At 36.7% G+C, this 24407-nt stretch overlaps 1 protein-coding gene across 3 annotated transcripts in view; it reads right to left on the reverse strand.

Moving 5' to 3' along the window:
* Positions 1-459: 459 nt before the first annotated feature.
* ARHGEF3 (Rho guanine nucleotide exchange factor 3) overlaps positions 460-24407 on the reverse strand; it is a 59347-nt gene continuing 35399 nt past the window's right edge. Inside the window, exons 3-11 of one of the 3 annotated variants that reach the window (XM_030458701.1) lie at positions 15219-15326; positions 8871-9041; positions 7082-7144; positions 6677-6773; positions 6501-6577; positions 4731-4988; positions 2933-3103; positions 2141-2327; positions 460-1239 (exon numbers count right to left, since the gene is read on the reverse strand). In XM_030458701.1, coding sequence (XP_030314561.1) covers positions 893-1239; positions 2141-2327; positions 2933-3103; positions 4731-4988; positions 6501-6577; positions 6677-6773; positions 7082-7144; positions 8871-9041; positions 15219-15326 — 1479 coding nt within the window. In that variant the 3' untranslated portion in view covers positions 460-892. The remainder of the gene's footprint in view (positions 1240-2140; positions 2328-2932; positions 3104-4730; positions 4989-6500; positions 6578-6676; positions 6774-7081; positions 7145-8870; positions 9042-15218; positions 15327-24407) is intronic. The other 2 variants (XM_030458700.1, XM_030458699.1) reach the window with 2 other exon arrangements.

Below are 24407 nucleotides of genomic sequence, written 5' to 3' on the forward strand. Positions count from 1 at the left end.
TGGAGTGCAAAATGCTGAAGAGGGCCTATTCACAAGCAAAAGCTTTTTTCCATTCTTATCCTGCTTAGGATAAAATACATACATACACACACACATATATATATATAAGCTTATATATATATATATGGCACTGAAAGCAAACTACCTGCTTATTTACAAATACCCAGTATTCTCAGCATTTCATTTAATTCAGTGCTGGCTGTAGAGGTTAGGTTGGGTTTGGTTGTTGATGTTTTTTTACAGTGATTATTTTTAGCATTACATGCTTTGATAAATAAACCATAGCATAAACCACAGTGCTGTGCTGACCGCTGTAACTGACAAGATTTTAGTAAGTTCAATTGCTTGATTTTAGGACAGTACTTCCTTTTCAAAATATTAATACCTAAAAAGTCACTGGTTACAGGACTTGCAAGATATTTTTCTTTTTTTCCAAGAAACCATTTTTTCCTTCCAAGACTTTATGAAAGTGAATTATCTTGATTCCCCCATCCTGAAACCACAACTAAGTCCACATCTTCATCTGTCCCATTAAAGGGCAAATAAAGTACTTTAAAAATGATTCAAAGATTCTTTATGTAATGCACTTATAAACAGTAGTTTAGATATTCTATTTACAGCAGGACATTGAGAATAACTGGTCAAGTACCTCTTTCATCCAACTTAGATGTTTATGGACTATAATCACAGGGCATGATTTGCAAGAGATTCCAGCCCATACAGATTGGCAGTTACAGTACTACACTCATAGGTATGAATACAAGGACTGCATTGACATTGTCACAAAAATATTTTAAAAGTGCTTCTCCAAATGGTTCCATGTGTGGAATGCAAACACTGTACAGGTAAGAGAGAGATTTTCTTCCATGAACTGTAAAACTGAAAGTTTTTGTCAAACATTAGTTTCTATTTGCTTTTCATTCTCACAAGAGTTCGTCTGTTCCATACGTTCACAGTCGATGCTGATCTCGCTGGTGTCCATACTACAGTCTGACTCACAGTCTGATTGGTCCATTTGCTCGAGTGTGGTTTCCCCCTGGGGTCTTTTGCTTCCATTTGGTGACAAAAGAAAATGAGCTTCTGAGTTGAGCACGCCTGCTTTGCCTGCACAGGTAACCTTTTCTTTGGCCTGGCGGATACAGTTAAGCCACTGCTGTTTGTTGAAGGAGTCATTGGCTTGGAGTGAGTGAGTCTGGCTTTGAGATCCATTTTTGAAGCTGACTCTAAAGAAGTTTTTGACTGAAAGAAACAATACATATGAAAACACTGAATGCTTTGGCTGAATGGATTTTATCATCAAGGAATATATTAAAACAATACAAAATCTTTGACCTAGGTGTTTTCTTCCCAATACTATGTCAGACCAAGGAAAAGTCTTGGTATTTCCTTGTTTTGCAGGGCAAGAACACAGAACACCAAAAGTACTCCTGATAATTCCTTATTGTTGGATTAAACAGTCTTGGTTCTGCTATGCACGAGCTATCCATAAACTTTTCAGTGAATCAGATGGATTAAGGCTCCTACCACACTTCAATACCTTCTCTGGAAAGCAGATTTCCAGAAGCTTCACTGATTACTGTGCCTTGTGTCAACCAGAGATTGCCCCAGTGTTTCCACTCACTTCACAAATAAAGCAAATACATACAAAAACCCCTCAAGTTTTCACCAGATAAGTGAGGTTCAAAGAACCCTTGTAATAGAAACAAATGTCTTTTTAATATGCTTAAGTAGAAGGACAGAAACTCTGCTACTATGCACATTAATGCAAGAGACAAGTCTATCAGCTGACAGAGTTATGGGATAACAGTAAGTGCCTCCACAATACAAGAAAATTCATAACAGCTAAAACTTAAGATTTCAAAATACACTTGCTTATAATTTTGTGGGTTTGCCCCTTCATTCTCCATATTCACTCCTAAAGAAGCAGGTGTGTAGAGAAAGCTCATTATCAATACCATGAACACTGAGAATCAGTCTAAAATCACCAAGTGACAGCACAATAAACCAGTTTGAAATAAAAATCAGTACATTGGATATAGATAATGTAAATATTAGAGAAAACATTCTGATGCCTCATTGGCAGGTGTCTTAAGGTTATTATCATCCCATATGACCAAATAAAGAAAAGGTATAGCCATACTTCTCTCATTGTTGCTGAATGCACCACGTATAGATCCACCCAGTCGCACCTCTCCATCTTGCAAGTCTTCAAGCACAAGTTCCCTCACTGGGATTGGCTGCCGATAGAGCTGGTAGCAGAGCTGCTCATTATGGGTGATGGCTCGAGTAATCACCAGCACTTCTTCAAAGAGGAAGACATGCAGTTTCTGTTAAAAATTAATAAATAATATACCATTAGTCCCTTTTTAAACACCATGAAACCAAATGTATTTGAACTCTCGTATGCTATAAGCTTATGTTTTCAACAGGTAAAATAAGGATTCCTCTCTTCCCAGTATTTAAGTCTTATGATGACACAGCACGTAAGTATATAAAGACAATTTTAAAATTTCTGAAATTATTTTCCTTTCCTCAGTTTTTTATGTCACTATCCTAATTAATCTTTTCATGTTGAAGCTTTGAACTGTTCATGGCATTTCAAACCTCTCTTTACAGCAGTATGCTTATATGCATTCTCCTTTCTGACACCCACTTCAATAGTCCTGTACTGCCTGTGGTTACTAAGAAACTGGCAATCTTATTCATCCAAGTATTTTCAATGAACAATTATGAAAAATGTATTTACAATTCACATGCTGCTCACATTAGTTTGACCACAGCTCTTTGAAGCTCAGAAAACTGCATTTGCTCCTAGGTGGCACAAGTAACCTGTTACCATCTTTCTGCACATAGAGTCACAGCTCTTTCAGGTGTTATGGAAAAAGAAGATATATCTTTAAAAGCTAACTATGACAAAATATTTATTCCTTACCACTCCCCTGTTGTTCTTCAGTTCACCATGACAGCACACAACACGTGAATTGTCAATCAATGAATCCCGTTGGCCTTCTTCAAGATAAATAAGTCTCTCTTTGTAATACTGGCATTCAGATTCACCAGTCTTGATGTTGATTTCAGCCACTATGCCCTGAATTATATTTATCTAAAGAAAAACAATGAGAACGCATGAACTTTAATGAGACAGTCCAATATTCAGAGCTATGTCCTAATAGTTGGAATGGCATCTACAAGAACATACATTTTAATTTACAGTAAATCTTTCATTAACTTTTTGCAGACCAGTCTGTAAGAGTATTACTGTAAGCAACAGAATTAAGCAGACTACAGTGTACAACACTTTGCTTTGGCTTTATCGCTGTTTCTAACAACAGCTTAAAAATCTTGTATTTTTCTCTTTATATCAAAACTAAATAGGCAGGAGATAAACAGATCTAGAGAAATATAATCAGAGATCTATTTTTGCCAGCTGAAATGTGCCAGTAAATGACACAGGACAAATAGCGTCCTCTAAAAATACCGACTTAAAATAGATAATCTCTGAAAACTGTTGTATGGGATCAGAGAACAAGAAACAGATCATCTATCAAGATCGTCATCCTGCAAAACACATGTCTAGCCCAAAACACTAAATGCTCAACCTTTTTTCATTATGAAAGTATCCCTCTAGAAATAATGTAAATAAATTTTATTTTACAAGTCCCCTGCTTACATATACTTACAGTTTTACAATTAAAATAATTATCTTGCCTTTTGACTTAAGAAAGACATTACAAAGAAAGTTCTGCTTTTTCTATCAAAATGTGCTCCCTTATCTTGAACTGCCTTGCACTCCAAAGTCTTTAAGAACCTTGAGATCAATTAATCTGAAACTTAAAATATGTCTCCTTAATTGGGCACAGAGATGTGAAGTTCTGTTGATTTTTGACAACTCTAATAGGCATCACAGGATGCTCAAACTGATCAAATTCCAGTTAAATAACTGGAGGTGGAGCAGGGGACTGGACTGAGACATACATGACCCAAAAAGTAATTTGAGACTCTCCTTATCCCAGGAGATTTATCATGGATCAACTTGGTCCAGTGTGCTTTTAGCGGATTGCCAGGCAGGAAAAGAAATGTGCTTCCTAAGCATGAAAAAGTGTTAAGAGCCAATCACATAGAGCAATTTCACTTTCCTAATTTAACTTGGCAAAAACACAATTTATTAAATACATCAAAGATAAACAGTGTTTTTCTGAAGCAGAATACTGCAAAGCCATATAAGGCTATTGATGAACCAAGAAAAAAATCCTGATTATATTTTATAAACAATTACCAAATACAAATACTGGAAGAAAGCACTTAAAATATTTTAAAATATATACTAACAGACATTATCAAAAAAGACAAACCCTAGAAATAAGCAGAATTCTTTGGGATATTTAAGATTTTTCTTTGTCTAAAAATAAAACTTGTCACTTTGATTTAAAATGTGAAAAGAAATCTCTACACTACTCATCTTGGATGAAAAGTGACATTGAAAGGCAAATACAAAATGGGCAAGGACCAAGTAATAGCTGTGGAAAACACCTCTCTTCCCCCTCCCCCCCTTTTTTTTTTTTATCACTCTGCTACTGAAATAGGTTTTAATTCAGGGAGCAGGGATAGATATAAGTTTCATCTCTTTGTATAAGTATTAGCTTTTCCATACTTTCTGTAGTGTCTTTAATTCCCTTGTAAGCTGAAAGTGCTATAACCTCCTAAAAAACCCCAATCCAACAGTAACTCACAGCTTCTTCAAGGTGCTGCTGATCTGGATGGTCATTTGGTGTGTGTCTCAAAATCTCTCTGAGTAGTAATGGGTATTTAACCAAACGGCTTCTTGGGATGTCAAGGAAATTCCAAAGGTCCAGTTTGCGACTAAAAGGAGACTCTAAGCAGCGCTGCAGGAAATCTTGCACTCTGTGATCTTGTTTCTTGTGATCCAATAAGGCTTTGGCTGCTACTTGATTGCTGCAGTAGCTATCATAGGAGTTTAGACATGGAAGCTGAAGAAAGGAATAAATTACTCTGCAGCTAAAACAAAGCAGTTTGCTTCATAAAATGTTTTCAGGGATTCAGGATGTCAGAACTCATACTAAGAATCTGTTAGCTGGAGATTTATTCACAATTTACTGATAATGTTTCCAACATAGATAAGATTTATAAGGGTCATCTGACAAACCTGTTCATCATTTAAATCATTTAGAAGCACTAGCCCATCTCTCATTTCCTAGAGAACTCCAGTATTCCAAAACCACTAAAAATACTCATGACTGAAGACTGACCAATGCTTAGTTCAGGCAATACTTAAACACAGAAATCTGATTTTAGTTATGAATGGAAATAAAAGCCCAGGAATGAGTACTTCCAAACCTGACCTTTTATAGATAAGCAAACTTCTATAGTTAAACTTTTATACTGCCCTCAAGAACCTAGAACAAACTAAAATGACAGAACCATGCCTTAAATCTGAAAAAACCCTACCTTGTACATTGATAGAACTAGATATACATATATATATATAAATATATATTTTTACAAAACTTGCTATATTAGCACAAAATTATACGTAAAATCTTCAAAAAAGGAAATTAGACTTGGACATATTTGGACCAAAAGAAGTTCACTGGCATTCAAACACACCAAAAAATAAATAAATTTAAAATTATTTTGTGCAAAGAAAAACAGAGGTAATTTGTGACAATCTCATCATTAACTAACTGCATTACATACTAATAGTGATATTTCTCGTTTACAATAGGCCACTGTGTGACACAGAGCTAAATGTTATTACCTTCTCCCTTAAATATTTCAAGCCCTTCTTTTCCTGTTAAATTTCATTATTTACACTTACAAATAAATTTTTTACACATCTAAATCTTTTTTTAAAAATCTCTTTTTAGTATCATGTTATCATCAGAACTAACAAAAGCTATTTGCAGTGTTTATGTTGTTGAATGCTAGTGAAAGTGAACTTTGCAAATTTTTCTTCTGTGGAGTGACTTGCAGAAAGCAATAGCATCTCACTTGTATCCTTGCCTGCTTTATGTTAGCAGCCTTCTAGAAAATCAGTATCTTTGACAGAGCTAAAAACTACCTGTTACTTTGACTGGAACAGACTGACATTCACAAATAACTTCAGCAACTGCCCTTATAGTATGTGAATGTTCAAGCTTCATTTCCCTAGGAAACCAGAATATAAATGGGGGCAGGTTCTTAAATTATTTACATCTGACAAACTCTACTCTGACTCTTGATTTTCATTTAAAGTCTATTAAGTACTGCTTGTCTCCTGAATAGAAAAATCTTTAGAAACAACATTCCAGTCTAACTCTTTCAGTCAAAAATCCCTGAAAAGGTAAAATATTCCTTTATGTCTCTATATAGTTGCCTTTTAAGAATGCTTTGAGAATATATTTTGACACATCATGCTAGATATGGAAAGGAAATTTTCTGGAAAAAAACTATGCTGCAACTCTAAACTAAAGTCCCAAAATTTGTTAAAAACTCTTCCTTACCCAACCCACAAGAATATGGCCAACGTGTTCTGTTGATCCATCAGGTTTCCTGACTTCTTGAAGTCGCCTAAGAAGCTCTAATAATGATTAAAAGAAGAACAGAAACTTCACTTTATGAACCTGATTAGTATAATGCTATGTGCAATAGTAAAACTCAAATAATCTTCCTCTGTTACCTTCATGTAGAGGAATTAGAGAGTCCAACGTTCCAAAAATTTGGTTCAACTCTTGCTCTGTCATTATGGCAAGTTTAAGCATTGGGTCATGATAAGCCTGAGAAAAGAAGGGGGGGAGCTCTGTGGTTAACATATCATTGGTAGGTGAAAAATTAGTGATAGCATTTAAAGCTCACTGTAAGTAAGAGCTGAAAATATTTTAAAGTTTTGTAACTATAGCTTAAACTAAGACAAAGAAAAATGCAGAATATTTAACTGCCTTAGAAAGAATGGGGAAACAGGAATACATTTTGTGGTTTTTCCTCTCTTACTGTATTAGCAATTATAAAAAACAAGGATTAGTTTAAGTTATATGAACCAATGAATACTGTTTGCTGTGGTTTGGGTTTTTTTTTAAAAACATACCTTTTTTGCTAGCTTCAGATCTTCAATCAAGTCTTCTTCTCCCTGGGAAAGTTCAAAGATAGCCTGTAAAAAGACACACAAGTATTATAAAATATTTTTAATTACTTTAATTAAATTACATTGCAACTTGCTGAGTTGATGTTATAATCTGAATAGCACTCTTAATACCATATAGCAGAATTTATCTGCCAAATATAATTGCAGAAATAAAATAAGGCTTTATTCCATAGCTCCAGAATCACATGAAGTATTTTTTTAATCAGAGCTGTATCAGATTGCTCATAAAATGCTTATCTGAAACAGCCACAGAACTAACTCTTTTCAAACAGATGTGTTTCCAGATGGGGGAGCTATCTTCATTGACATTTTCACTCAACTATAGTTTAACCATTTATACAGCTATTTGCATGGGAGTTAGCTGTGTTACATTTTAACACATACAGTGGTAAAAGTTGCAAGTAGTCTAGTAAGTAAAAGACAGAACTTCTGTAGAACATTTCTTTGATAGTGAACACTTTGATTTTGGTACCAGTTCATTTTTTGTAGGCTGAGCTCTACTTAACTGTCTGCTGACACTAGTTACTTTTCTGGAAGTAGATTTGATGCTTTAAAGCTGAGAGATTAAAAAAACCCATCACCCTAATATCCTGGCTTATTGAAATACGATTGTATCTACTTATTGCATCATTTCATTGTAAACTGGGGTACAGTAGAAGTTAAGAATATATCTGTCTGTTTAAAATTACTAAATTTACAGTCAAGGCTCTCAAACTGCTTAAAGAATGGAAGAACATCTTCAGCTAGTGCAGATTCTCCTGGCTTGATAATATACATACAGGGAAGGCTTGTCATAGCACAAGGGAACTGAATGGAAGTGGTTCAGATACTGTGCTGAGGCAATATAAGAACCAGCATGAACCAGAACCCTCTGGCAAAACTTCCTGGAACGCAGCTCATTTATTTGGGCTATGTGAATGGTCCTGGCTTCTGCCTCAAAATAGCAATGATGGCTACACTATACGTACAGTTTCTGCAGTGCATTTTTCAACAGGCTGCCTTCGAAGGTCTCATTTTAAAATAGTTATTTCCTATGAATTCTTATGTCGTTCCTATTAATTCTTTATGACTCAGTCCCTGAAGTATTCTCTGAGAGATTAGTAGAATGACATAATGAAATGTCAAAATCTCAGCCATCACTACAAAAGCTGTCATACAGAACATGTGTACACAGCCAACCACTGTACAGTGTATCATGGAATCACTGAATCCCAGACTGGTTTGGGTTGGAAAGGGCCTTAAAGATCATCTGGTTCCTGAAATGGGTAGGGACACCTCCCACTAGACCAGATTGCTCCCAGCCCCATCCAAACGTGACCTTGAACACTACCAGGGAGGCAACATGCACAGCTTCCCTGGGCAACCTGTTCCAGTGTCTCTGACTGTCAAGAATTTCTTTGTAATATCCAATCTAAATCTCCCAGTTTAAAACCGTTACCCCATGTCCTGTCACTACACACCCTTGTCAAAAGTTCATCCCCAGCTTTCCTGTGGCCTCTTCAGGTACAGGAAGGTTGCTTTAAGATCTCCCTGGAGACTTCTCCAGGCTGAACAACTCCAACTCTCTCAGCTCATCTCATCTCCATAGCAGAGGTGCTCCAGCCATCTGATCATCTTTGTGACCTTCCTCTGGACCTGCTCCAACTTGCATTCCTCAACTCGAGCTCTTTAAAGATGATGTTTGAAAATTAAATTTCTGTTAAAACAAACAAACAATAAAACCCAACTATACCTCTTGACGCTTTATTTCTTTAGATGTCAGCACGTGATTGACACAAACATCAAAGGTCTCACTCCATAACTTGCTGTCTCTCCGCTTGGTGTTAGCAGGGGGCACATTTCGAGACCATGGCCGTGGACTGAACAGATCCGGGCGACTGTCGCTACGGAAACTGATGGAACGCTGGGAAAATACAGGTGGAGTTTTTACTGTTAGAACAATTGCACGTTACACATTTTTTCCTAATTTACATACAGACCTTAATACAACAAATAAACATGATCTAATTAGTTTTTACTGTGACTAATAGCAATGTACTGGAAATGTAAGAGAAAGTATTTTAATGCATCTTTACGGAAGGCCAGTACTTCAATTCCTTGTCTATGTCTGGTTCCCAACACATTTAAACTATACAGTGCATCCATAGGCCATGCAACAAGAAGGATCTAAAGACATAATGGTATGCTACATAACCCATCAAATACAAAGTTTCAGTTTAGTAAACAGACAGGATTTATTCATGCATTACAGGTATCTGCCTCATTAGATCTCTAATAATTAAAAAATTAGAAATAATGCAAATTAGAGATATAAAACTACAAATACTCTTTTTTGTTGTTAATTTCAGAAGAAAGACTCAATTGATAAACTGTGGAAAGCTAGGAGAGCAAAATCTGGTAGATAAATTAATTTATGTACTAACTGAAAGTCAAAGAGAATTGTTGGATTTTGTTTATCTTTGAGAGGCAGGATCATTCAAAGACGTCCTACCTCAAGGATATCTGATGAAAAGGTGCATGCCATCAAACACTTTATGGTTTAAGAAAAAAATGTTTTCTTATTTGGGTAGAAATCAGGTTCATAAACCATTCAAAACCTTTCCTCTTACCTTGTAAGTGTCTTGCTACCTGATGGTAATTATTTTATTTAGTTTGGTAAACTGCCAAAATCATGAAACATTTGATAGGTATAGTAATTCCAGATATGTCCATAGCAGGATTAAATATTTAATGGTATTATGCTCTAACTAACCAGGCTGGTTTTGATACATGAAGAAACCCTTTGAGCTAGTAACACACTGCCTCTCAGCTGTACAGTTAAGATCAAGAAACTAATTGACACAGATGAAGTGGGTGTCTGACTGAAAAGATCACACAATCTTTAAGGAAAAGTGTCAATATTCAGATTTTATTGTTTATGACCAGCAACACGACAGGTCTTTTCTCACTACTTGCCTCCTATTATTTCTTGGAATTGAAGAAATATTTTAAACAGTCAGTGGCAGCAGATAAGCAAATTGTTCTAACATTGTAGAATCTTTCTTTAAAATTTTGGAGCCTCTAAGTTCTAATGATGTGTACCAGCTTCTTGTATCTAATACGTGGTCTGGTCTTAGAAGTTAATAAAAACAAGTCCAATTTTAAGTGAGACTTGAGAGTTCTATTTGCCTGTAGACTCCAGAAAGAGTTCAGGCTACAGATGGAGCTGTTCTGTTTTGAAGATTCCTTTCTCATTTCATTAAAATTAGAAGCTTTTTTTTAAGGTCCTTCCTATGAAATGATTTGAGTATTTCACATTGTTGAAATACTCTTCATTTTTGTTGTTATTTAAAACCTGCCTTACATAACACAATTGTTGTTCAATTGCCTTAGGTAGGAATATTTAAAACAAAAATTCCTTTCATTTCCAGGTTGAAAGCAGCATATACAGAGCTCAATATTTGAAATTCTCTTCTGAAGAGCCCGTGTAATGCAAACAGTGTGCCTGTTTCACTCTACTTGGAACTGACAGAACCCCTAAAAATAAACACACACACACACGCACACTTACATATACCAACCTTCCAAAACTTTGCAAGTCAGGTGTTAGTCTTCCTTCAAGAGTTAAGAAGATAAAGAAACACACATGAAATTACATGCTTAATTGACACTGGTTATAATGATGTATCATGAAATCTGTTATTTTCACATGCAAATGGAAATATTGGGAAAAGAGGCAGATACATCTACAAATCACCAGCCATGAGAATGCAGCCAAGGGAACAGTTGTCATTCCATGACTCAAGGTGGAAATGCCCCTTTCCATGCATTCCCCTATGCTTCTTCCAGCATATAGCTCCTCTGTTTGTGGTAATGTTTTCTTAAAGGAAAATTTTATGTTGAATGAAAAAAAGTGCTCATAATGAAAAGCACCAGACAGACTGATTTTTAAATACCTTGATCTTGAAACTTTTTAACAAAAAGTCATGTGCCATGTTATAAAATTGCATGCACACATAATAGCAAACTAAAATTACATACAAGTGTTTTGAGAAAAGTAAATTTTCACATGCAGTGATAGCCATGTTTCTTCATCCTGCTTGAGAATGCTTGATGCTATTATCTACAGCCTGGCACTGTTGGGCAGAAGGGGCACAAAAAGGCTGAAACTCAAAAGAAAAACAAACCCCTCAAAATCCTTCTTCCTTGCTTAGTATCTTTGCTACTTGGACACAGTATACATTTAATTGATTTATCTCACAGATAAGCCTTTTAATTAACCATAAAAGTGATACCTTGCTTAATATTAATAAGGGATTGAGGATATTTATTAGACATAAATGTTTTGAGGACGAATTTCACTTCAAGAGTGAGTGCCTTCTTTGTATGGCATGTTTCCCTCTTTTGCAAAGGGAAATAACACTGACTGGTGTGCTGGTATGCTGAAATCTAGTTAGGCTGAGAATCACATACTTCAGTGTGGAATTCAATCTCACTGGTGTCTGATTTTCTCCTTTGCATGTATGTTGCAGAAATTTGCTTGTAGAACTATAAAGAGATAAACCAATCCATCATAAGGGAAATCCTATTTAATGCTAAATTTAATACTTTATCACCTGTCAGTTCAGTATAACTAAATAATCAACACCGTGACAGGACTAGAAATGAGATGTAAATCTGATATACAAGCCTAATTAAAGAAATAAAAATTAAATGTCTTTTATAAAACTCTGGTATTTTAAGATAAATATACATCGGTTTAACTACCTCAGTTGTACTGCTTGACCCATTTTCTTGCAAAATTACAGATCCATTTTCAGGTTACTGGAATAGAGCCCCAACCTGAAGTTCTATCAGAATTTTTTAAAAACAAGTTTAAAGTTATTTTGATGGTATCTTTGGTTGTTACTTGTCATGAAGGGTGAAAAAACAAAAAAATCAGTCATGTTGGAATTCTGTGAAGGAATTGTAGTAATGTCAAAATAGCATTTCTCCTTCTCCAGACCTAAAAATATTTTCCTGTTTTCTGTCTTCCTTAAAAAATAACCATGCCAAGCATACTGGTTAAAAAGTATGCCCATCTGGATTAATCAGATGTTCATACGATTCCTAAAACCTGGGGAAGAATCCATCCACAGCCTCTGATTTGGTTTATAGTATTTATCTGTCTGCAATAGCTTTCACTGCTACAGGACTGTTACTACAATAGGGTCTATGTGTACTGAGGTTAATCCATGTAGTCAACAAACCTTCAATTCAGCTGCAGTAAAGCAGCTTCATGTACTGGGCAAAGGGCACTGAGATCCTATTTTGATTTTTTTAAGCCAAACAGCACAGCTGAGAGTAAGACAAGTAAGACCAAGAATAAAACAGGCAGATCAACAAAATCATTACTCTAGCTTGATGGAGACTGGAAATACAGCTACAAAATAAAGTAGTTTTCCAGGTGGATAAAAAAATTAAGAATACCTGCTTAGCATTTAGTATCCTACAGATAGACACTCTCAGAGATGAAGCTAACAGCATTAGTTTAGTCAGTTAGTCTACAGTGCTCTTTGTGACTGACTACAAATAATCAAAAACTAACTTCTCTGTTATCAATAGAATATGCAAAACATGAAAACTTGCTAAAAATGTTTCTTGGAAGACATAAGGCAGATCTCACAGAGGTATTTCTCTTCAACCTGCATGCGGGAAGCCTATTAAGATAAAGTGGAAGTTACAGGTACAAAGGTAAGGAAAATTATGCACAATAAAACTTCCTCTGTATCTTCCATTCAGAAAGAATATACAACAAGGTTTGTTTGAAATGTCATGAACGAAATTTAGAATGTTCTAATTCCTTTTACTGATGATGCTGGGGTAGTCTTTTTGGATGTAGGCTCTGTTGACTTTGTTTTGTTTTTTTTTTCCAGGGCAAGAAGTTGTTTTGGATACTGCAGTAATGTCAGTAGCTTTCTTCATTTTACAGATAGGGAACATTCCATAGTAATTCATGAAGAAACATGGGTTTGACTGAGATAATGGAACAATAAAGATAGATAAAGGTTTATCCAGTCATAAAAATCAACACTTTTTTCTTTTTATCAGTATTATACCATGAAAAAAAATTCCTGTTCTATACTCTTCCACAAGGCACATTGACATCTATGTCAATACGTAACAAAGTAAAAAAAGCTATGCATGCTTCCTGAAATGGTTCTAAATTCACAAGAAGGTCAGGCTTTCCCCACAGAACCCCTGTTCTATTGTGGCTGACAAAATCAGGTAAGTAGTCAATTTACAGCCAGCCATGAAGGGAGTTTTGAGAGACATCACCAACATTCATCACTTGGAAATGGTTCAGACCTAAGATGTGGAGAAAATACAGGTTGATGTCACATCACACCTCCTTCAAGCACATAGTTACTTAGAGGAGATGGCATGAATAACATTACTGTTTAATCTGCTTAGAAGCAGACAGTTAATGAAAATATATTCCTATAATCAGTATGCGTAGAGCAAGACAGAAATGCTTGTAACAACAGGACTTGCACCAAAGCCACTGTTTTCTCTTTTTGTCAAAATTTTCCCTGAAACACATTTATAAAGCTGTCACCTTAGGAAGCTGCTACTACATGCATGAAAGTATAGCTTGTTTCAGAAAGCCTGAATCAAATTCTCTTTATTAGAATATTAAACTGGACAAAGCAATCCCAAAGGCATTCACAGCAGAACAATAGTGCAAGCACTTAAATGAAGACAACAGCTGTCTAAGGCTGTGAAGGGGGAAGCACCGTGCTCAGGAGCAGTTTAGCCAAAAAATTAATTCACTTTCCACACTGCTCACAACTGGAACTAATGTAGTCCTTTCAGAGTCAGGCCAATTTTTTCCCAAAGGCAGACTATGGAGGAGATTTATACACCCCAGGGAATGCAGGCATCTCTGGTCTAGTCATGCTATCAGACACCTTTTGGATGAAGCCCAGGCTGAGAGCTCAGCCATTTTGCCTTTGCGCCAATCCCACACATGCGGCTTTTGTATGCAGATGTCTGAACTTTCAAAACTGCAATAACTGAACAGAGGAATACCAATAACGTTAAAAAAACCCTTTAATATTTGTTTTCTAGATAACAAGCACTATAGGAAAATGTTGGTGGTTTTTTTCCCCGTGGCTTTTATTTATTTTTCATAAGAATTGTTGCTCTAATATTTTATTTCTTTCCTCCTTGAGACTAATAGGTAACTTCAAGTAATGCTCTAAACAAGCTGATTTTGATTAAATAATGTTTTTAATACATTCAAGACTTTTTTAGTTTTTCTCTTATCAAAGACATTACTGTTGAGAATTTATTTTTTTTTAATTTCATACAGGCTTGCTTCCATAAACCATTTTAAAGAGCACACAGTCTGGCCTTCTAGCCAGACCCACAGCAGCATTGCTACCCCAAATGTTTGTCCCTCATTGAAACATTTTGTAGTCCCTAGGTCTGAAGGCACACATACTTAAAAATTAAAGTTTTCTTAGTTTATAGATATATTAAATGTTAAATATTATACTCTTAATCTATAATACATAATTTGCAATTACAAAATTATTTCATTTCTAAGCTGCATTTAAATTTTTTGCCCCTTATTAATTTTCATCATCAGCTTCTAAAAATTATTTTTTCCAGCCTTTTGTTTAGGTAAGGTCAAAGATCGCTACACAGAAGGAAAGTCAGCAGTCCTGCATGACTAACTGTACTAAAAATAACAGTTTCAAAGAAACCAGCCAAGATTAATAGAAAATGTCATGGAACATGCTGTTCATCAAATTTAAAAAGCAATCGTAATCGTTTAGTATAACAACTTGTATATGCACCAGGTGCATTACTTCTCTGACTGGTAATTATAAACATTAGTTACCCAGACAGAGAAGTGGTTTTTTGAAGTGAGAGTTCTGAGTCTTTAAGCTGACTGACTTTGTAGGCACAAGTTGCCTCAGCCTGTTGGGTGGGGATGTGCATGCACACATGTGCAGTTCAGGTTCCCTTGCTAACCCCAGGAGAAATTGTGCCTGTGGATGCATTCCCCTTGCTGCAATGCAGTTCAGTGCAGCGATGCATTCACTGCAGTTACCTGAAGTGTCTGACTGAACCGCTTCAGTGGTGTGGCCCGGACCGGAGGAATGAGATTTGCTAGAGATGTAACTCTGGAAAGAGGCTTGACCCGTTTGGTACTGGGCTCCTGTAGCAGGGGGAGGAGGACATGGGAAAGGGAATAAAAAAAGGGGAGTGTGAGCATAAGCAGATAAACAGTGCTAATATTTTTTTCTGGTTTTCCTAAGAAAACGTTTGTAACAAGCAAGATTGTAAGCCTGGTATATAATTAGTGTAGTTAACAAACAATAGCAGTTTTAAATGCTGACAATGACAGATAATTTTTGGCTGGTTCATACAGATCCTGGAAACAGCTGAAAAACAAAAAAAATTAAGAAGCTGGCATGGCTAGGAACAGGGGTAGGAAGGTTAAAGGAAGACTAAATACTAAATATTACTAATATTACATCATTCTTAAAAGAGAATTTTTCAGCAGTGTTCTGCAGCTAGTGCATGTTATGATGACCTTGTCATTTAAAGGAATACTTTCAAATAAAACCAGTTCCTTTTGTTTCTTTGCCTCTGGCTCTGTCAGTACGTGATGCTATTCAGTAAAAGGTATTTTATGCCAGAAAATATAAAGTAGACAGAAATATCAAACTAATTGTCCTTTGAGTGCATGTTCCTATTGAAAGACTCACATTTACAGGCAAACACACTGATAACATTTTAACATTTATTTTTTGCATAAAATATAAAGGAAAATTAAACAAAAATTATCATAAAGCATTCAATTAAGTATTTTTCCTTCTATATATAGTTTTAGCAGCACTTATAATAATACATAACCATGTCAATATAACATATCAGCTGTCCAGCAGACTTAGAAAAAAAAATAGAAATCATAACACATGAAAAAAGTTATTATAAATACATAAAAATAGAACAGTTACCCTTGGCTTTCTAACCTCCATCTGACATTTAATGGATCTTGAACAGCACATGCAAAAGGCAACTTTTGACAGAAAAAAGAGCCAAACCTTCCAAGTGAAGTTAAAAAAACCATCCAACATCATATTTCAAGGATATCCTAAAGCAGTTCATCTTTCTTTTTCAGCCATGCTTATAAAGTTTGTGTAGGCTTCTTATGCCTCCAGTTTCCTAGATATAGCTTTAAGAAAATGAAGCATGCCTATTTTCCTTTTGTTCAGAAATCCAAATCCATCTGGAAATAATGCAGATTCATCATCCTTCCCGATACCAAAAAATGATAAATCTCAGCAGTGATGATCATCATCTGTATTGCTGGCAACAAGAATTCTCTTCCATTAGTGCAGCAACCAAGGAAAGGTGAGAAGCAGCTACATATTTAATTTACTTCTCAGCAGGCAGACCTGGAAATCCATAAATGCTGCCGAGATGAGGGACAAAGTGTTTAACCCTTAGCAAAAATAATGTATTCCATCACACACTAAACCTAGCATTAAAGAATTTTAGCAGCTTAAGTCAAGTTACATCCTTATCTTCACCATTGCACTATTATGCATATTCCTTCCTTTTCAGCAACCATGTCTTTGACACAGGTTTTTAAGGAGGTTGTTTTTTTTTTTTTACGTCACTGCAGCACCACTAGCAGACTTATCTACAGCATCACCATCCCCACCCCCACCTCCAAATACAGATGAGAGATCTGAGATTCTACTGTAATTTTTCTCTAACTGGTGGCTCAGCCATCAGCTGTTTGGTTTTTATTCTTATTCAGAATTCCAGTCCTAGTGCACAAATAATATCCCACGGCTGAGCCTGCTTGTTAAGAATTGTGCTGCACTGCAGTGAAAGGGCATGAAGTCCCATGCAGTCAGGCAGTGCTATGCCAGCAGCACAGCTTTTGCTGGCAGCTCTACCTCAGCAGCAATTATTACCAGGCATAAACATCACCTCAAAAGCAAAATCCCTGGGAGAGGGAGATTAATAGTAAAGATTTCTCCTTCTTTAATGCTGTACCCTTCCTATTGTCTTAGGTCTTGCTGCTATGTATCTGTTCTTCAGCCCAAAGAAAAAAACTCATGCAAAAAAAAGCACAAATTTGATCTGTACAACACCATAGCTGTGCCTTGCTTGAAACTTAAAACACTGCCCATAATCTTACAGACATTTTCCACATACACTGTGATCTAGTCACAATTTTGCAGTCTTTAACTCTTAATTTGTAACAAAACTAAGCCCAGGAGCCCTTGGATAATGTTCTGAGGAGGCTACTGACAGGAAATGGAATAACAAAAGTACATCTGCATATTAATGCATCTCTACAGCAATTCATTTGAGTGTGCAGAGCTCACAGAGACAGCACAAAACTTGTGTCGTCTCGTCGCCAAGGATGCTTTCAGTTCCAGGGGGCACACAATGGAATACCCTCCACCATCAAAAAACATTAGGCTCTTCCAAAACTTCTTATTGTAAGCCACCAGAGGTCAGCACTTCCAGTACCTTACGGAAAGTCAGCTTGCATGTTTTGAAGGTATGCCTAGGAGAGGTCTCTCAAGCTCCTGCCTCAACATCCCGTTCTTTCTCGCGTAGTGAATCACATTCTGGCCTCAAACTGAAAAATCTGATGAGAAGTCACAGCAGCTAAAATATCTAGTTCAAATCAGGAGTTTGATCTCATGAAAAGCAATGAGCATTAATACAGGATTCTCTCCAATATGATTATTTAAGATAATGAATGGGTAATTGCAGAAGTCTAAAAGTTTATACCTTTATCAATTAGGACTGAGACTAAATACTGTTCATTAGGAGTTCTTTACTATGGTGAAAGCTTTCTGAATACTTCTAATGCAGTTTTTACCCCACACTAGACACATCCTGTTAGGTTAAGACAGCCAGAGCTGAAAGTGGAAGCTCATCAAACCTTGGTGTTCCAGGTGTCACCTACCTCAGAGAGTCTAACAAGAGCAGTCAGCAGTGAGTCACCTCATACTGTGGAATAGTACTTTGTACAGGTAATGAAAATATAGCACAACTGGAGCAACTCTAAAACTATAAGACAGTAATATTGAAACAGTCAGACACTCTGCAATTGCAGGGTTACAGTATTTCTGTTCCATGACATTCTGCCTACACCTCCTCTTTCATCAGTACCCTAATTCTCAAGTGATGTTGCCTCTCCAATTCAGCACCACAGAGAAGCTGAACAAACTATTGAGGCCAATGATCTGGACAGGCAAAAAAACCCCAGTCAGTTGTATAAAAAAGTAAGTTTTAAACAGATGGCTGTATTTTTCACCAGAGGCTCTGTTCTTCACAATCAGCAGATCAAACAGAAAAAGGAGAGTGTGTGAACTGTTCTGCTTCCCCCAGTGATACTGACCATAATCTGCACTTGCACATTGGTGTAAGATGAGGGACTTGCACTCCAGATGCTTCCTCAGCCTCTTTTTCTTTCCTCTTTTTTTCTTTTTAAAAAGAATATACTGCTTGACACTAGAAACTCCTAGTACAGCTATTCATTATTGTACTATATTTGCCTCTGGAAAAACCTCTGATTTTCAAGTTAGCCAGGGGTCTTCCAATTACAAAATCTTTGGGGTATGAATCTAAGTACATAGGAATGCAAAACTGTGCAGTTCGAGTGTCTGTCCTGGATTAGGAGGCCCCAGCAAGGACATAATGTACAAGCAGAATGAACATTCCAGGTCTGTACCTCTGAAGGTGCTCAGAAGACTCAGAGCTACTCTAAGGCATCATTCCTGCTGCCTCTACCAGTTCAGGGAACTTAAAAGCAGAGGGGATTTAGAGCTGGGATTTAGTGGCTGGATTCACTTGCAACAACCATCACCTGTCCAGCCTGGGAACTGGGCCAAGTTATGACACAAAAAATTCAGGAATAATAATATTTTGCATGACCTTTTTAAAGTTTTTATTACTGTTATTTAAAAAAAATAATCTCAGAGATCTGAAATAAAACAAAATGCTAGACTGCATTTTCTGAGTCACAAAGGCTGCCAAAGCAATACGGGAAATAAGACAGAAAACAAAAGATCCAGACTAGAGTTTGGCAGAGTCTCCAAAACGTGGAGCTGCTATATGTGAAGAAGTAATGTTAATATGACAGGACTTTAAATTTGATAAAAGGCTAAATAAAGCTGAGGGAAACATGAGTGCAGGAGCTTCAAAGGCTGAACAGTGAAGTCAAATTAATACCTGACTAGGCTAGAACAAAGAGCAGATGGCTTTTGGGGGAAGCTGTATGTTTGAATTCAAGATGACTGGTAACATCTGAATTCAGAGAGCAAAAAATTAAACTTGGAAATACTGTGTATATATGGAGTCTCAAAAAGAACTCTTGAAATTGTGAACAAATTGATAAAAGAAACTCTGTGTCCAAAATCAGCATTGTTGTGTAAACCAGACAGAGGACATTTCAAACAGCTACTAAGAGAGGAAGTTATCACACTCTTTTCTGAGGAATCTGTAGGAAGAAAGATTAGAGTAATGGCAATGGCATAATCACTGATTATCACAGGAAACTACCACATAAGAGGTTTCTAAGACGCCCTGCCTCATCATTCTTCTCATCTGTAATAAAGGACAGTGTTCTAGGTTGCTTCTTCATGCCAATTTATTCTGTATATATTCATATATATATATGTACAATTGCATTTCTAGAATCTTCTATGGAACTCTGAACTAGTGGATTAGACTGCTGAGTAAAGAAAAGCTCAAGCTTTTAACATGTAACCCTCCAAAAATTAAGTCTTCTGCTGTTCAAGGGCTAAGAACAGTCATTTCAAAACCACAACACCTTGGCAAAAAGGTAACTTCTGTGTCATTATTTTTGGCTCTTGGATTACTGCTTAAAAGCCTGAATCCTAGCACACAGCACTCAATCCTGGGGCAAGCCGAGCATTCAACAGCCACAGAAGCAAGTTAAAGCAGAAGATCTTTTGAAGAATTATGCCCTTACATTAGCTGCAATGTACTGACAGCTAAATTGATCTGATTTATAATTCTTCATGAGTGAAACTGGCACATAATAATTGGATATATTGTATCCAGTAACACACTGCACAGTTACAAAAAGCTTCGAGGCTATTTAGAGGAAGAAGCTAACCCTTCTCATGCTCTTGATGTATAAAATACAACTCTTTCACAGTGTATTTAGAGAATGGAATTTTCCCCAAGTTCAAAGCAATGTCAGAGTGAGTTAAATCCAGTTAATGGTATTGATTAGTTTTCTATACATTGTCATTCAACAAGGCCACCCACAGCTTTTATCACACTTTGATGGATAAATGTCTCTAACAAAAGATTCGGTTTAATTCTCTAAAAAAAGAAAAGAAAAGAAAAAGAACTAGGCCAGGTCCCTTTATATTGACTGCAGAACAGCAGAACCAATGACCTGGATAACACATCCTGAAGAGCACTGAGTAGTCAAAGTGCCATATGAAAGGTCTTAATTTGCTTCAATACCTCACTTCAAAATTCTTTCACTCTCTGCTCCTGAGCTGCTTGGCCACTGATTTCCTCCCAGTGAATAGCAAAAGCAAATCTATAGTCACTGCTGGTATGATTGTTTTTCCACCCAAATCTATCATCTCTTATCAGCAATCTCAACAACAGTCTCCATGGTAGAGAACCGGTGCTGAATTTGACAAACAAGGAAAAATATTTCCCTGAGGGGTCATTACAGTTGTGTCTTCAGCCCATGTGATTGTGGTGATTTTTCTGACTGTATTTAAAACAAACTCGACAAAGAAACTTAGAGTTTTATAAGGCAACCCAGAAAATAAGTGTAGTGTGAAAACTGGTACAGGAACATCTGGCATTTTAGAATATTAGATTTTACCTCATTTACCTTCAAAGGCAAACTAACCTCTCAGTCCACATATAAAACTTCTGAAATTGGCAATGCTTTTTAAAAACACCCTAACTTATTAGAATTCAACAAGATCTGAGATTATTATTTACAGTAATAATTCTGGATTTGGGGTTGATAACTTTTTTGAGATTATAAAAAATATGCTGGCTATTTTTTACTCCATTTGATCTACTTTCTATTTGTCATCAAGACAAATAGATATACAAAGCATTCATTCTCTGCTATGGGAACATTCATCAGTGCAACATATTTGAGTTTAAATTAGTCTGATAAGAGTTAAAAGTGTAAGAAATGGAAGGCACTATAAACTGAAACAGTACAGTAACCTCTGTTTCAAACATAATTCACAAGCAGTGCCAGCAAACTAAAAGAGAACCACTCTGTTTCAGACTTCATATAACAGGCTAGATTTCCATACTCCTATACTTTAAAGGTTATTAGTCTTCAGTCAACTTTATAAGGGTAAGTCAACATTTGTCATGGCAGGAAGCCCAACATTATTATTTTTATTAGTCTGCTACTTGTTAAATTGGCCTAAGATTAAACACTTGTAATAAATGCCCCCAAAACATGGAGTTTAAAAAAAACCAAACAAAAACAACAAAAAAACCCCCAACCCAATAACCACCGTATTCAAGCTCTTTTCCACAGGATGTTATCAGTATTTAACCTTCAGCAGGATAAAAAAAACAAAACATAAAAAAGGTTAAAACAGAAAAAACAACCTTACAACAGAGTCTCTTAATACAGCAAACACTTAAACTAAAAATAAATTAAGCCAGACTTCTCAGTTTTTTTCACCTTCAGAGAGACCCTGATCAACTAGATCAACATTCTCAATTATTACTGGCACTAATAAAGACTGTACTTTTTAAATACTTGAAACAGCAGAGAGCCATTGCTTCATGGTGTCTTGGAGATATTTCGATTGAGAAATTCTAGAACATTCACTCTTCTAGAGCTGAGACTGATGGTCAAGAAGAACAAAGTAGGTGGCTCTAAAGCAATTCCAAGTATAGTTCAGAGTTTCACAAATTTAACTGTAATCATTCACACGAATCCATTTACATGAATCCACCACCTGCACTCTTGGATGGCAGCAGGAGGAGGTCTGCTATTCCCCCTTTGCCAGTCTTTGCAAAACCAGCAAGCAAATAAAGCAAAATTGAGGGACATTTTGTTCTAATCACAGTGTTAGAAAGAAAACCTGAAATGATAGCAAGGGTAGAATGAAAAGACACACAGACAACTGAAGAGAAGGCTGAGGGGAGACCTTATCACTCTCTACAACTACCTGGAAAGAGGCTGTAGTGAGGTGGGTGTTGGCCTCTTCTCTAAAATAAATAATGATAGGAGTAGAGGAAGTGGCCTGAAGTTGCCCCTGGGAGGTTTAAACTAGATCTAAAGAAGAATTTATTTACTGAAAGAATAGTAAGGCACTGGAACAAGCTTGCCCAAGGAGGTGGTGGAGTCACCATCCCTGGAGACACAAAAATATCACGTACGGTCCCTCAGGACAGCAGTAGGCCTGGTTTTTGATGGTTGGACTTGGGTATCTTAGAGGTCTTTTCCAACTGTGACAATTCTGTGATTCTCAGTTGAAGAAAATCATCTGAAGTGTGCAACATGCTATAGCATCATGTGTTTATCAGCCATCAGCTCCTTGCTGCAAAGAGCCTGTCCTCATTAATCACTACTCTTAAAACCTCAGATTTCATTTACGATATGCAAGATGGAAGCAATGAAGAGTTAGTGGCATAAGGACAAGTTGAATTCAGCTATCTTGACTGACCATACATCTACAATATCCAGAAATCAGTATGTGTACCAGCAGTTAGGAAATGAAGGCAAATTAACAGAAAAAACTGACACTGTGGTGAATTAACACAAGTAACAGAAACTCTGAAAAACCCAGACAACTAATGCAGAGTTGATTAAATTCTGCATTTCCTTTCATTACATTAGAAGCTGCCTGTACAGACTACCCAAGAAAGACCTTTTTCATTCTGGAATAAACTGGATATGAAGCTGGACTGTCAATTAACAAGCAGACATCATGCAGCAATTTACTGAGTGGAAAAATAAAGGCAAGCTGTTTGTTTCAAATTGCCATTAAGCAGAACAGATCAGCAGTTTGGGGGGGCTGATATGCTTCCATGTTTAGCTCTCTGCAGTTACACTGCCCATGAGCTTACCTCAAACACATCGAAACTGTGGTTTGCTAATATTTCATTAAAAATGAAGCACATACATTCATGAAGATGAAAGAAAATTAATGACTTGCAGTTTATCTCAATCTTTTGGCCCCTCTCCCTCTGGCTCCATTCCTGGTTCTCATGTTAATGATGTGCCATGCCCCAAAGGCCTTTGGGTTACCCTTCAGGTCAATTTTCCTGCACTCCTCACACCAAATTAAACACGGTCCTGAGCCGAAGGTAGCCTGCACATCAAAACAGTGAGGGTATCACTAGACAACAAAAGACAGATCTGATTCATATGACTAAGATTTCTACAGCAAAGGAGCTGTAAGCAGACACACAACATACCGCAGATGAAAAGGAATTCTGTGCCAAAGTTGCAGCTTTTACAGCCTAAACCCAGACGTTGGATTAGATCCTGTACAGCAGAACAGAGCACCCTTTCTCTGAGGAATTCATGTGTTCCTTCCTATGACTACTAAGCATCCATCTGTGATTGTGAAAGCTCCTTCGTATCTGTCACCCATCCACTGGCTGTGCTTCACCTTGTTTCCTCTTGAGTGGGTTTGCTTTAACCCCAGGCACAGAGAAAATGGTATGTACCATTGGGAAGATGTGGGGCTTTATTACATCTTAAAGCAAGCACATTTCAAGTTTTACTGTCTCTGCTTTTGAACTATGAAAAAGATGGAAAAAGCCCAACACCTCTATACTGTTTAGACACAGAATTGCACTACAGCATATTATTTGGGGTATGCAATGATATATGTAAAAGCCTTATACTGTTTCCTAAATTAACTCATTCCTCAGGCACTGCAGTGTTTTGTTGCCCTCAGAACACCTTTAGAAAGAACCATCAGAACTGGTACCTTGCCTTTTCTCAGAAGCTAGATTTCTGTTGTTTGTATACATTTTGGACATTTCATTTGTCATGGTTCTGTGACTGGGCTACTTCTACGGAGATTACTCCAGGGAAGCTGGTACAGCTTAAAGAAAGAACTGCAAACTGCAAAACATCTGATCTTTTTTGTGCTACTGCCTTGTTTCTCAAAAACATCCCTAGTTTTCCACTTCCGCTCTGCCAGCTTCAAGTGAAGCCCAAGAATAAGGAAGAATTGATTTACTGCCCATAAGCTTCACACTGTTATCTGGA

This window comes from Calypte anna, chromosome 12 (genome assembly GCF_003957555.1).
Source record: "Calypte anna isolate BGI_N300 chromosome 12, bCalAnn1_v1.p, whole genome shotgun sequence".
In the NCBI taxonomy this organism is placed as follows: domain Eukaryota; kingdom Metazoa; phylum Chordata; class Aves; order Apodiformes; family Trochilidae; genus Calypte; species Calypte anna.